The sequence below is a fragment of the Catharus ustulatus genome, chromosome 6, assembly GCF_009819885.2.
Source record: "Catharus ustulatus isolate bCatUst1 chromosome 6, bCatUst1.pri.v2, whole genome shotgun sequence".
Lineage (NCBI taxonomy): Eukaryota > Metazoa > Chordata > Aves > Passeriformes > Turdidae > Catharus > Catharus ustulatus.
The window spans coordinates 52,770,509-52,785,940 of record NC_046226.1 but is presented as its reverse complement, the minus strand read 5'-3'; the positions used below and the strand labels follow the sequence as shown (position 1 = coordinate 52,785,940).

Genomic DNA, 15,432 nt, shown 5'->3' with positions numbered 1-15,432 from the left:
AATGCTAAACCCTTTAATATAGAAATACATTAAGCTGCCTGCTTAAAAAGAACATGGCTGCATTGTGTAACATGGGTAACAGGGAAGAAGCTGAACCACAAAAGAATATTTACAACATATCAAGTGTGTATATGAGCATTATTTGCATTCTTGGAAAATCCAGGAGCCTTAATTGTGGAACACCAGAACTGCTGGTGTTGCTTTTGTACAGAAGAACAGAAAAATGAAGATGCTTGCCCTCAAAGCTTACAATATGTGTTTGAAATAAGTATTAGTACTTGAAGCCAGGCAGTTTGAAGCGTTGGAAGGAAGCTGTGGAGTCATCATTATTGTTCGTGATTGATGACAATCGTCATTATTAGTCATCATTACTGGTGGTAATTCTGTGCACCAGTAGATTAATTAGGGCTGAGGTTTTTATAGGCATGACCTAAAAGCAGGATTTTATTGACTTTTTGGAGAGGATAATGTGGTTATGAAGGCGCTTATGAATATGAGTGGGGTCATGGAAGAGCATTTTTAAGGCAATGGTCAAAGTTCTGTCAATATTTCCAAACACTCCTCCAGTCAGAAGTTTTTATTACATCCATTAAAAGTTCTTTTCATATAAATATTATAGCTCAGTAAACTATTTTTGTAAAAGCAAACATACTTTTCAAGTTAAAACAGGAATCTGAGGATTCTGCTTAGTTATGATCACGTGGTTTTGCAGTATCCCTTGCAAACACAGGCACCCAAATGTCACCTTCAGATTTTAACTTGTGCACTTTGCTTTTGAATGGACACATAATACATACCAGCAGAGTGCAGCTATGTCTTTGCAGTACAGAATATCTCACCTCCAAAACTATTTTTAGGTGGGATAAAAAGAAATTAAACAGGAAAGTATAACACAACAGGTTAATAGGAGAGAAACTAGAGAATGTTTTTAACATGTGTCTTTACAAGGAATTTAGAAAATTAATTACTGTGGTAACTTTGCTCTGTTGAAGAAGGTGGCTTTCCCAGAATGATAAAATCATGGAAAACATGACTTAGTAATCTGTAGTTTCCTTCCTTAGTGGTTTGTGGGAGGAAGTGCTTGGTCAGGAAGAAAAAAACTGAAATTCTCTCCAATTAAAATCAGCATAATGATAAATTTTGTAGTAAATTTCTGTTGCTGAGGTACTGACCCGCTATTGCCTGGAATAAGGAGAAAGCTTTCTGTTCCATTTCCACTATATTGGATCACATTATTTGTAACTGATTTCACTTGAGCTTGTTTTCTAGAAATGATACCTAACTCTGGTTTAACAATTTTAATTTACTTGCAACCCATCTCTTTACATTGTTACTTCTAGGGGGGATTACACTGTTACAGAAATTCTGATTCACTTCGAATTTTCACCATGAAGGAATTTCTGGTGGCTTAATTAAAATCTAGTAAAGCTTCTGACCTTAAAGTGAAGGAATGTAAATGAAGTAACAGAGTCCCCCATGCGTTTTCCATATGTGTAAGTTCAACTTCGCCTCCTCATCGCTCCGTCCTTATCCCAACAGAGTGGAACTTTCTGCATGAAAACACAATTTCCTTCATTGAGTTCCATTTCACATTCTTATCCCTCATGATTTGAGCAGCCTTGTTTTATGTTTCCATGAGAGAGCAAATGCTTACAGATGGTAAGGGAGGGAATTAGCTGATGTATTTGTGTGTGCTGCCTGCTTCTGTGCCAATGTCTCGGTTGCCATCCTAGGTAGCTCATCAACAAGTTTAAACTGTGACCAAAGAACTGAGGTGTCAAAACTGCTTTTCTTCCTTGCACAGCCAAGTGATTTAAGCCCATGATTGGAGTTTGTTTCTCCTGTTCTTGTTTTCATCCATGTCCCTGCATTTTTGTTCCATTTGCTGTTTCTGTACCATTCATGACAGTACCTGCAGCTGGAATTCTCGGTAGGATGCTCTTCTTGGCTTCCTCTGATTCATCACAGCTCTCTGAACTTGTGCTGACCACATCAGCTCCTTGTCATGAGTTCACAACACTGTGCCAGCAAGAATTCACAGGGCAGGTGTGTGGCTCTCCTCTTCCTCATGCACTGCACATGCCAAAGCTGCATCTCATTTTTTGGCAGAGCTGTTCCTGACAACATCCTGCTCTGCAAGGCACTTCCATTCAGCACCTCCACAATCATCTTCTGTGCCTGCTGGTCAAACTGGGTTTTGGTTAATCCTTCAAAAGGCTTAGCTCAGAGTGCAAGTTCAGTTTTCTTGTCCATACTTTCAGAATTCTGCAGAATATTGCGGTTCCTGACTTGGTCCATCCTCTTTCTTTCACCTGAACCATGTAGTGTATATATAATTTATATTGCCAAGATGAGATCTACTACTGATGTTAAAATTCTATGAATTTTAAATTTATATTCTGTATTGTACCCTTACATCTTTCAAATTTGCTCATCCTGTTCTTGAGGGCTGTTGGGGACTATTGTTTTAATAGTTCCTCAGATAAGGAAATGCTGCATATTGAGAGAAATTCAGAAATAATTTGACCAGTGAAGGCAGAGAATGTTGCTGTAGAAGGAAACACTAATTAAAGAACAACTAGAGTGAAGTTACAGAAGAACTTGAAGTAGTTACTTTACTATCCCCTTGGAGGGTTACTTGGATGCTCTATTTAGCTGGACTTTAAGTTATGTACCAGGTCATCAATAATGCTAGGAACCATTACTTGAATATAGATAAAACCCATAAATTTGTGATTTACAAGGTTTGTTTTTCTCTGAGCACAGATCTGGATAACAACTTTGTTGCTGTGGGTTACTTTTGTGGGTAGAGCCAATGCCACCATTGCAATGCACTCACAGGTGCACACTCACTGCTGAACCACCTGATCCAAAGGGATTCAGTGACTTTTCAGGAGATTTTCAAAATAACTGAGTCAAACTTTGAAAGACTCTTCAGATGGATTCAACACTTCAACTGAGAATTTGTGAAATCTGTATCTTAACTAATGGATTTAACCCACCAAAACATTATTTAGGAGAAAAATCAAACTATTTCTCTTGCACTTTGTGGAGTTTAATCTTATTTAGAACTGTGAAATTCTGGTATGAAAATGTCTTCTCTCTTTTTTGTGGGACCTGAACATACGATTTGAGTTTCCTTTCTTCTTTGTATAACAGAACTATTTAAATCTCTTTTTATGTCTTTGGAGAAAGAAGTATGTTAGTATGTGTATTATTTAATGTCACAGGGAACTTTGTATTAGCATGTATCTATCTTGATAAATCTGTGTAGAAATGTGAGGTATTCTGCATGGCTTTAAGCAATGTCTATTAAATTACACATGACCTTCAGGAATCTAGGATTACAGACTATGAGTAATTAGATGTTTAAGTAACTTTTGCCAGAAAATGTATACAGTAAATAAAACTCCATCCAGAATTACATCCCATTTTTGCAAAATTCTAGAATTCTATTGCCCTCTGCTGGCTTAGTGTACCTGGCTGTGATTTGGTAGCGCTGAATTATGAGTGAATTGACCTTCCTTTTGTTTTTCATGGTGAAGTAATAGTAGATAAACAGTGTAACAGACCACTTTATTACTCATTTTATTTTAAAATAGAAGTCAGTCTTGAGTCTGGTTTGGTGGCTTTCTGAAGGCAGGAGAAGGGGCAAATTTTTTTCTTTTTAGTTGCCAAGACTTTCAGGTTAGAGACAGAGCTCCATTTAGTATTTCACCTTTTTCTTTTCTAAAGGAGTAAAATAGAAATTAACAGAAGCTTTGCAGTTCTTCCTTCATGCTTTTATGACATTTCCTCACATTTGTGTGCACAATATGTGTGACTATAATTTTATACTTTGGACTAAATAAGAAAACCATTCATTAAATTGAATTTTTTGACTAATGTTATCCATGCAGCACACAGTCGGACTTGAAAACATATTCATATACAATTATATTTCTTGGCTTTAACGTGAAAGAGAGTAGCTTTAGAATAGATAATAAGAATAAATTGTTCATAGCAAGGGTGATGAGACATGAATTAAGGTTGTCCAGAGAAACTGTGGCTGCCCCATCCCTGGAAGTGTTCAAGGTCAGGTTGGATGGAGCTTGGAGCAACCTGGGATAGTGGAAGGTGTCCCTGTCCATGGCAGGGGTGTTGAGCTGGATCTTCAGGGTGCCTGGCAAGCCAGGCCATCCTGTGGTTCTGTGATACATGCACACACTGCAGTGTTGTCTGCAGGTGGATGTGTAGATGAGACTCACTCCTGCTGGTCAGTCAGTGAGGGTTGATCCTGGGGGACAACTCTGAAGTCTTTTTGGCTTTACCAGGATGTGTGTGTGCACAGCACAGATGTGACTGCAGGACTGGCTCACAGTGTAATGAGTTAGCTGCACCACCTAATTAGTGGCTTGTCTTTGTTCTTTTCTGCCTTCACTCAGAGTCAGGATTAAAACACAAAGGAGGTGGATTTCTCATTTAGACTTGGTTGTTTATTAAATCTTATCTAAAGTACCAAGAGTTCCTCAGCACTTCTAGCTATCAAGCTAAAAGTGAGCAAAATGGGGATGAATCTAGCTAGTTGCAAGGTCTTTTACAGCTGAACAGTCCAACTAAAAGCTAACACCTATATTATTTATACTTTTGACCCAATAACCAAACACCCATGATCTATAATGCGGGATTTTCTATCCAACCAAAAACTACTACCTGAAACTAGGAAGAAGAAGGAACAAAAAGGAGATAGAGACAATGCCCAAGAACCTCCATCTCGTCCCATAGCTATTACTATATTCTAGAACTCCAAACTCAAAACCCTTCACCATGTGAAATTACACACTTTCATTCTAACTACTCACCCATGATTTTAACTCCATCACTCAAATTTGGGAGCCTTCTCCAAGGCCTCAAGTCAAAAGCAGTGTTCTCCTGGGGGTCAGTGTCAGAAAGCACAGAAAAATTCAAAACTCTCAGACTTCTGGGTTCCAACACTTTAGAACAAGTTTTTGTGCAGAATTCAGTTTGCATCACTGGGGCAGCTGTTGCCTGCAGTGCCTGGTGCCTCTCCTGATGTGCAGTGACTGACGGGGTGTTTATCTGAGCAGCTCAGGGACAGGGAGCAGCTCTTCAAATTAACAGTGCCACTGTGTCCTGGTGATCTCTAGCACTTACAGCTTCCAGGGATAGCTGTAGCCAGGAGAGGAGAGGAACAGCTTTGGATGCAGAGGTGCTGCAGTAGTTTCCTCACAGAGGGCAGATGGATGATCCACAGCCAGTGGTTCCTGGAGGAGGAAGCTGCTCTTTGCATTCAGCAGCACCCTCCTTCTCACTTGTTCTGCTTCGTGTGCTCAGCAAATATATCCAAACCAGTAACTCAGGCTGTCAGCTGGAGTCAGAAATACACTTTATTTCTGAAGTAAACTGGATTTCTCTAAAAAAGGAGCACTGTTGAGTTTACCCCTTCATTTCCATAACTGAGAGACATGCAGCAAAATTCTGTGAGAAAAGAGTGATAAGGTATATTCATACTTTGGTTTTTATTCTTTTTGGTTTGAAAATCATTTTTCCACTTCACAATCAATAGCTGGATCCTCTGCTTTGCTATAATAAACTTCCTTCTTTAAGCTTTTGTGGTGTAAAGGGTAGTAACTGCAGAGTGACCAGCACAGCACTTGCTTTTCTCTTTCAGAAACAAGCAATCTAGATAATTGGATTTACAGAGATATTCTTTGAGGGCCTGAGCCCCACAGCAAGTTTGGGAGTCTTGGAACTGGTGCATATTTCTTGCTGAGCTGCAAATATAATTTTCACAATCAGAAGTGTCTAGTGTTGAGAAACAGGGAAAAAATTCTAGGCAGATGTTATCCCGTACCTCTCAGTAAGGTGGAAATAATGGAAAGATAATTCCTGAATTTGGGAACTTGCCTGTATAGTCATACATAGCAAGTCCCAGACCTACCTTGTGTTTTCACAAACTGTAGAATGTAATTAATTCTTTGATAGGGATAAGGGCTGTTTCATATGGAATTTGGGAAGGGAGTGTTCAGGGATTTTTAAGTTTCATTAATCTATTTAAAGAGCTCAGTGTCCTTTGCAGAAGTTAACTGGTTGGTTGTTGCAATTTACACCTCAATGCTCTTTCTGTCATACTGACAGCCTTGGAATAAGGACTTCATCAGTTCAGAACTATTTTTTATTCTTTTCTTCTGGGGTCTCTTTTAAGCTGTCAGTCCCTAAATCCTCCCTTATAAGTAGGAAATTCTTTTGCTGCCTCCTGCATTCATTCTGTCTGGCAGGAGTGAGTTATTGGGACAGAGAGAAGGAGCACAAATATCAGTGTAGTTTAGCTGCCCTGTGGAGAGCTAGGTGAAGATGTGTTTTATATATGTAGTATTTCTTGATGGAAAATACCAAATTACTGTTCTATTTAAACTGGAGAAGATCTGAGCAAGTTCTTTTGAATGCAGCAGTAAACATTGGAGTTCTTTTGATGTGTTAGATGAGTTTCCATTCTAGGGAAGTGGGCTGACTAAGCACTCAGCACAGAGAATATAGACACTGCAAACTTCATGGAATGCTTATATTTGTACCGAGAGTATTTTTAGTCCATGGATTTAGGCTGCATAGGAACAACAGTGTGCTTCTTGAGGCTGGTGTTCTTACTGCTTCTTTTACAAACAAACTAACCCAAACAAGCAGACAATCCAAAGTGATTTTGCCCAAAATAACTGGCAGAGCCAGGAACTGCAAGTCCTGATTTTGATTCTGTGCTCTGGCCACTATCAGTTTTTACCATTTGTTTCAACACATGCAGGTGATGAGAAGGATAATATTTATGATCACTGAGCTTTTTTGATGTGTTTTCTTTCACGCTTTTGTAAACAAACTTCTTTTTATTTTGTCTAGGAGTTATTGTCAGTGTTGATTTATGTTGTTATATTTGAACATAAATCTCCATTGTTTAAAAATTATGTTTTGTGCGTGGCTGTTCATGATTTTAAATTATGAGCACAGGAAGAGCATCTTAAAGCCCCTCAGCTTTCCTGTCATGTTTGTCCCTATGTGAAAATCATTTATCTCATTTTTATTTCTTTAGACCCACAGTTAGGAGCTTAAACTTCCTTTTGAGTTTGTGTTAAAGATCACCCCTTTTCTACCCAGTTTGCACAATTACCTGATTTGGGTTGAGGCATCAAAGGCAACAGAAGAGGTTGGTAGTCAGTTCACTCCTTTGTGTGCATTTACTGCACAAATTGATGTGAGTTAACCCTACCAACTAGCTAGGCTTGAACAGACTTTTTTTTCCCTTTCTCCTTTTGTTTTTCCTTCCCCTTTTTCCTGCCTTTCCCCTTTTTCCTTCCCCCTCTTCTTGACATTCATAGTCCCTTTTTTCAGGTCAGTTGTGACTGGGATTTCAGTCCCAGTGAAAAAACAAATAATAAATCAAAGTGAAAGTCATGGTATGACTTTAGCACTTTGCTTTCAAGCTAAGTTGTCCACATTTTTACTGCATGATTTTACCCATCATCCCTATTCCTCTGTAACACAGGTTTTGTGCATCTGGAGTTTGAGGTAGGTCAGTGATTGGGCCAGATCTGTTTGTGGGCCCTGTGGTTTGTCTTTTGCATTATTAGGTTTTTTCAAGGGAATGTCCAGCAATCCCTGCAAAGATCAGTAGGACATTGTTTGTGCTGACCTGTTTTGGAATTAACAGCTGGATTGGACGTGGGAGATCTGTTATCATTTCCTGGGATCTGCCATCAGTTGCACCACATCTGAAACTTGGGCATCTGTTAAACAAACCAGTCATCTGCTCTCTCAGTGTGTATTGAATAAACCAAGTCACATTTAACATTGCTTGAATAGATGTTGATTTCTTAACTGGTTCCCAAGAAATTTTGATGAAATTCTCCATGATCAAATCAAAATGATACTGCTCACTTGTAGATGGCTAAGCACAAGAAGGCACTTCAATTGGGTAAATTTTACTAGCATGTCACAGCATTTCCTCAGATACAGAATTTTCAAGAACCTTTGATAGAAAATAAATCCATGACACATGATCAGGACTTTCAGTTCATGCTGTACTTGGAAGAGCATAGTAAGGAAAACACAGTTTGAAGAATTGCAAAACCAGAAATCTGTAAACCAGACTGCAAAATTTTTAGTTGTAATTTCCTACGCTCCAATTTGAATGCCCAAGTGCCAGCTAGGGAAATATTGGAAGTACTGGCTGTTCTGTACAATTCTACAATTACAAATATTAAGTGGAGTAGTGTTCATGCTCTCCAGGAAAGCAGTTCAGAACATAATCACTAAAGTAAAATCTAAGTTCTAGATATGGTGTGTGTTCCATGTATGGGCAGTATTGTGAGTGATAACCATTGAATGAGGCACCCAGTTAATATGCTTTGTTCTTCAGAAATAATCATGAGCACCTTAGATGACCTGCTTCTTTGCTACATGCTGTATACAACACATTGTTTTGTGGCCTTATTTTTTCAAAAAGTAAGAACATAGGAGAAAGGATTTCATTCTTTATTATTCAGGTCATTGAAATAAATTTCCTTTCTTTATATGTGGTTATCAAGGATATTAAACAACACCCTGGGAGGCTAGTGCAACCTAAATAAATAGATGTACTTGAAATAAATAGTTTGTTCATAATGACTAATGCTGTAACAATTCTGGGTTTGTTTGAGACTTTACAGTGATCCAGAGCCTTGTGACTTCAAAGAACAAACCCAAATTAGCACTCTTTCAGGAACTGGATTTGGGTCACACAGTTCAGTAAATAACACTGAAGATAACGATTTATCTAATCTTCTGCTGTTGCAACAAATGCAGTTTATTGGAAGGACTCAGTTGACACTATTACTTGAAATTTCATTACTACTGTTCTAAATGAAATGAGAAATCATTTTCATCTCTTTGAATACTGATTCTGTGTTCTACAGCCAGGTTATTAAAAATACTGTGGTTTGTTGGCAAGGAAGTTGTTTTACATTACAAATATGTTCTGTACTGTTAGCACAGAATTCTTGCCTCAATTCTCATTTTTCTACTCTGAATCAAGAAAATCATGCCTTGTACTGGCATTAGATTCAACCAGTCCAATAGCACTACCTCCCTGTGTGTTAATGTCTTGAATGGCACAAAACTGGAGATAATTTTGGGATTATTTATGGCATAAATTATGGGATAATTTCTCTATCCCAAATTGCAGCACAACATTTGATATATTAGTATATATATTAATCATATATATACATGTGTATGTGTGTGTGTGTGTCAGTTCTGAAATCATAGCCTTTAAAAAAAATTGACTAGGACTGTTTGTCAACTTTGCACATTTTTTGCTTTCAGAAATTGGCACCTGGGGTTAGTCAGTTTGCTTACACCTGTGTGCAAGACCATCCTATCTGGACTAACCAGCAGTTTTGGGAAACAACCTTCTACAGCAACGTGCAAAATCAAGTTCGTTCCCTCTACCTTACAGCCAAAGATGACAACCATGCAGTGCAGTTAAAACAAAAGGTAAGAAAACACATAAAAATATTAAAATAATATTTTTATTCACATATTCATTGTCTCCTAGGTTGCAGAGAGATAAATTGTGCTTTTTTCAATTTTATGTGGTTTTATTTCATATTCTCCCGTATCACAGAGTGTGCAGTAAGATGAGAAATACTAGAAATTTACATTTATCTGCAAAGCATTATAATTTGATGTTAACTCAACTTAGTGTGGAAAAAGCATTCATTAATTTAACATCAGGCTACAGGACACTAATATCAGCTTCCAGATTCCTATATTCTACTTTGACTGTGTGCCATCTACCTAGTTTGCTTTAATCTACTGCTAGAATTGGACTCCAGCATATAAAAACATGAATGTTTCAGCTGGTCTGGAAACTATTTATATAAAAGCTTCCCTCACCTGAACATCCTAGGAATTTGGAGAATATTGCCAGCATCGAACCATGAGCTGCATGTTATTTCTCAATCTGATTTATACTTGTTCTTATTTGAGCTAAGTGGATAAGCTGAGGAGAGCAGCTCTGTTAAAACCAGTAAACCACTCTGAAGAAACATGGAAGATTGGATAGGATAAAAAAAGACCTTAAAAGCAATGATGCAATGATTTTATTTAGATCTGCCCATGTTGTGCTACTGGTGCACTTCAGTTAACTGCTCCCAAACCTCTTTTTCCATAATCATAACCCTCCTTAAATCCTGTTGAGGGTAATTATTTACTCTTTCTTTCAAAATGAATATATAATTTAAATAACTGGAGAAGTTTAATTAACAATTTAATAATAAAGCTTTGGCTAAGCATTGTTTTTTAACAAAAAAACATTAGTTTTTTTTGTAGCTTTATAATTTCTTTTATGTCTTTATATTCCTTCCTCTGTGTCTTCTAGGAGAAAACTCCTGCAGACCAGGATAAGACAGCAATGGACCTGGCTGCTGAGCAGCTGAGGCTATGGCCAACCCTTAACAAACAGACACAGCAGGAGCTGGTCCAGAATGAGGAAAGCACAGTTTTCAGCCAGGCCATTCATTTTGCCAACCTCATGGTCTACCTGCTGGTACCACTGGATACAAGCAAGAACAAGCTGCTGAGAACATCAGCTACCGGGGACTGGGAGAGTGGAAGCAACAGCATTGTCACAAACAGGTGGGAGTCCAAGACTAGTGCTCATCCAGCAGGATGGGCACATGGCTGAGCTCTAAATTCCAGATCATTTCAGCATCTCTGCTTCCTTTCAAGTTCAGTTGTTAAGGAGAGAAGTCTAACATGATTCCTCTCAAATATCAGGACTTTGTCTGGAGTGATTTACTTCCATTTAAAGGAACATTGTATTGTCCCAGTAAGAATTTTTAATCTGGTAATGCAGATGTTGAAGACAACATCTTGGGGTTTGGTGAGAAAGCAAACAGCAGCCCCAAACCCTCTCTGTTAGTTTTTATATAACCACTGTATGAACCTAAAATCAAGGAAGCATTTGTATAGCGTCTATAAAATCAGCATTTCTCTGCAACAGCTGCAAAGGAGGAAAGGCACTGAGGTCACAAAATGCAACAGGGCTAAACCACAATGGCAAAGGTTAAATTACTAAGGAAGCAGTAGGAGTGTAACACCAGTTCCATTCATTCCCTAGCATGCAAAGCCAGAACATTTCATAACAAGCCTTTCCCCCTCTGTGTTTATTGTCTTCATTATCACCTCTCTGTACAAATTCTCACTTGATAAAATTATAGAACACTATGTGAGAACACTGGCATCAAGTAAAAACTATCAGGATGAAACTCCCCATGGAGTTACTCATTTCTGCTGGCTACATAAGTTGAATCTCAGGCATTAGGACATGCTCAATAGACTGCTTGTGGTGTGTGTTGCAATCTATGAATTTGGCCTCTAATATTATTCTGGGAGGCATTTTTAGACATTCAAAGTACTTCTCCCACTGACTTGCTTGCTTATCTAATGCACAAAAAAATTTCTTATGATCTTTTTAGCTTTTGATTCTTTACTCTGCAACCTAGAAATACATTTAATGTATCTTTCTCTATGTAACTGGATATTTGCTTACCACGAGTTCCAACTACCCGTGACTTTACGAAGAGAAATACTTGACTTTATGAAGAGAAGACATAGGGCTCACTTCCAAAAAACTGTTTTCTCTTCTGAGCCTATCTGTGCTGGACTCATGGAAAGAAAATTGTCCTATGTCATCATTCATGAAGTTTTGGCAATGAAAGAGCAATGTAATTGTGGTACCACCATACGCTTTTAGTAAGGTTTGCAAATTGTAACTATAGAAAACCCCCACAGCTTCCCAGTGTCTATCCAAGTGTCATGATGTGCATCACCAGCTGAATTGTTGACACTTGTTGCTGCTTTTATTTCTGCCTTCAGCATTGCAGGCAGTGTTGCAGAGAGTTATGACACTGAGAGTGGCTTTGAGGACTCGGAGAACAACGATGTTGCAAACGCAGTCGTGCGCTTCATCACCAGATTTATTGACAAGGTTTGCACAGAAAGTGGAGTCACACAGGATCACATCAAGGGGCTGCACTGCATGATACCAGGTAGGAATTGGCACCAAAAGGTGCTTTTAATTTTTCCTTTTTCTTTTCCTAATTAAACAAATGCACTTTCTAATTTGAGTTACCTTCAGATAAGTTAGAGTGTTAGATTTCTTTTCCAGACTATAAGTGCTGTTGAATCTCAGATAATTATTTCCTTGATGTTAAAATTTCAGAATTTCAGAATTATCAGAGTTTTAATTACAGAGCAGCTTTCTCTTTCACATTGTGTGAGATGGTGTTCCTGCTTTCCAGGCATTGTAGCAATGCACATAGAGACTCTGGAGGCTGTCCATCGTGAGAGTAGGAGGCTTCCACCAATACAGAAGGCAAGTGTTATGAAACATATTTGTATTCTTTACAAGTATTAGAATCATGAAATCTAGTCATCTTTTTTTTTTTCTCCTCTCATAATGTTATGAGGAAATATCAAAACATTAAAAGAAAATTTCCACCAGTGATAAATAAAGTGCTTGGCTTTGGTCTTATGAAATATGAAACTGGTAGAGCCAGACTTCTGATCATAAACAAGCTGTTGCATGCCCACTGCTTTCTGAGACCCATTTATCTTCATTGAGTCCAAACTCCATCTCCCTTTTGTTTTTGAGCTTTTAAAACCAAATATTATGACTAACCTGAGGTATAACACTGATTTACACTTACATTTCCATTTATTTGCATCAGCCCAAAATTCTACGGCCGACTTTACTGCCAGGAGAAGAATTTGTTTGTGAAGGTCTCCGTGTGCTACTGGATCCTGATGGCAGAGAGGAAGCCACAGGAGGACTGCTTGGAGGTCCTCATATCCTCCCTGCTGAAGGAGCTTTGTTCCTTACCACTTACAGAATTATATTTAAAGGCACTCCTCATGATCAACTAGGTAAGAAAATCCAGTGATAATTGTGGTCCTTCAGATAGGTTGGAGTTTGAGCTGGGCTGTCCAGCTATTCAAACATCAACATCATTAAACAGTTTTTTTTCAGGTGCTGGAAGCAAGTGAAAGGAAAAATATTCATGGCTTAGTATTCTATCTAAAATTATTGCTTGGAAATAACAGTATTTTCTTAATGTGACAGCTCTTCTGAATGATAATTTTTCCTGATTTAACATGTACCATTTCTAAGCAGCTTGGCATTCAGAAGTATATATTTATTGTGGAAAGTTCATGGTCATATATAAAGATATCAAAGTATATAATTTCTGTTTATAAATTGTATATTGCATTATGAAATCTGAATAAACTTGAAATTCTTTCTTTACCCCCTACCAACCTAGGTTTTGGGAATGCATTTCCATTATGTAGAAAGACTCAGAAGGAAGGAGAATATTTTGCTGAAATAGAGTAGAAATTCAGTTTACAAATTATGCTTTAGGAATTTGCCAACTTTTCAGGTATTTTACCTGAAATTAATCCTATGTTCATGTTGCTTTGTGCTTATTCACTCTTTATTCCAGTAGCAGTGTAAGCAGAGGAGAGCTGGGATGTGATCTAACAAGTGTCTGTGTGTTGTGTCCTCAGTTGGGGAGCAGACCGTGATCCGCAGCTTTCCTATCGCCTCCATGACCAAGGAGAAGAAGATCAGCATCCAGAACCAGCTGCAGCAGAGCATGCAGGAGGGGCTGCAGATCAGTTCAGCCACTTTTCAGGTAAAAGGAAGTTTTGTGAAAACTTGTGTGGCTACAGTCAGCTCAAAATATTTACGAGCAGCACCTTGCCCTGGTATTCGTGCAGAGTCCGGTGTTCTGAGCCCTAAGGTCAACAGACAAGGCAGAGCTCATAGGAACCCTGGCATTTCTTGGCCCACTTGGTATTTACAGAGGGTTGCTATTTTCACATTTCACTGCTTTCCTCACCTATTTTGGAACCAGAAGAGGGCTGGTTTGGGTCCAGAATCCCTTCATGTCAGTAGAGACCGAGGGAGGCTAGTGAGAACCTGCTTTCTCTCTCCTCCAGCTTTTCCATATGGAAAAGCTCTGAGTATGGCTTTCTTCTCAAGGTTTGTCACTTCACCAGCTTTCTGTTGAAATCCATGGCAGAAAGTCATGGGATGTCACACATGGAAGCTGCACTTCCCAGGAATCTTTAGGGTAGAGCCAATGAGCCTCTATATGACAGGCAAAGAATTTTATATCATGGACTGAAAGTAGACTGCAGTGCTTAACATATTAAATACTTTACTGTGTAAACTGACTGTAGAAGCGTGTTTTCATTGACAACAATAATTCCAACATTTGAAAATATAACAAAATAGCATTTTACTAGTTCCTTACAATAATGAACATCATTTAGCTAATCATCCTTCAGTATCCTCTTGAAAAGCACAAAATTAGGAATGCAAATGAGTAAAACGAGCAAAAAGATTTTGTTCTCATGGACTTTTGAGAGGGCTTTTATTTTCCAGAAATCTTTTTACCAGAATACTTAGCATGCTTCAATGATGTGATAAATACAGACACAGCTCAGTGTTTTCAATGCTGGATTCGGGTCAAACATCATCTTTGCTTTTGTTTAGCATAGTTTTGTGTTAGGTTATGAGAACAAAAACAATCCGCAAACAGTCTCTTCCCTGTCTCCTATGGAACAGCCAGGGTTCAACAGAGGATGGAATAGCCCCTCCCCTTCGTTTATTAATTATGATTTTCAGATGGGTTTGTGTGCAGCTATGCTGTTTGATATCTTTAAAACTTCAGATCAGAGTAATCCCAAAAGACTGAAGAGGTCCTAAAGGACCTTTCAAGGAGGTCCTAGAACAACAGAGCCGTTAGTCATTTGGAAAGTATTTACAAAACAAGTGGAATTGGAAAAGCAAGGATGAAATCCACCTCCTAGATGGCAAGCAAAGGAATTTAAAAGGTGTCTAGGTATGCACTCAGAAATAGAGCTCTAGGATATTTCTTTGTTTGCTTTCTCCACATTCTTAGAGTTCTTTTGGGCCTTTTTATGGATTCCGTATTTTCTGTCTCCTATTTGTTTTCCCCGAATTGTTGACTTCCTTTCAGCAGAGGATGATTGGATGGGATTTTTTTTTTCCCAGAACCTTTCAGAAAAGCGTTTTTAGTCAAGTGGACGGATCAGTGTTGAATAGCACAAGGTTATTTCCTTTTTAAGGAGCAGATTTCAGATCACATTTTTGTTACTAGCAGTTTTCTATACTTTGCAAGGTGAGGCCAGAATTGGAATGTCTAAGTCATAGAAATGTAATGGTTGTGACATATGAATGCTGAAATTGCTGCCTTGCTGAGTCTTTGAAGTGCATTACCAACCCCAGTTCCCAGTGTAGGGGCAGAGCTGGCAGACGATTTCCCAGCTAAGCTGTCCCATGTGACCAGAATTTGAGCTGTTGTAGATGTCCTAGCG

General features: G+C 38.5%; 1 protein-coding gene across 6 annotated transcripts in view; it reads left to right on the top strand.

The window, feature by feature from the left end:
• The window catches only part of SBF2 (SET binding factor 2), a 234,905-nt gene that overhangs the window by 173,569 nt on the left and 45,904 nt on the right, over positions 1 to 15,432 (top strand). For all 6 annotated transcript variants that reach the window (XM_033062209.2, XM_033062207.2, XM_033062210.2 and 3 more), the window contains exons 18-23: positions 9,349 to 9,519; positions 10,406 to 10,662; positions 11,905 to 12,077; positions 12,330 to 12,403; positions 12,759 to 12,954; positions 13,594 to 13,721. In XM_033062209.2, coding sequence (XP_032918100.1) covers positions 9,349 to 9,519; positions 10,406 to 10,662; positions 11,905 to 12,077; positions 12,330 to 12,403; positions 12,759 to 12,954; positions 13,594 to 13,721 — 999 coding nt within the window. The remainder of the gene's footprint in view (positions 1 to 9,348; positions 9,520 to 10,405; positions 10,663 to 11,904; positions 12,078 to 12,329; positions 12,404 to 12,758; positions 12,955 to 13,593; positions 13,722 to 15,432) is intronic.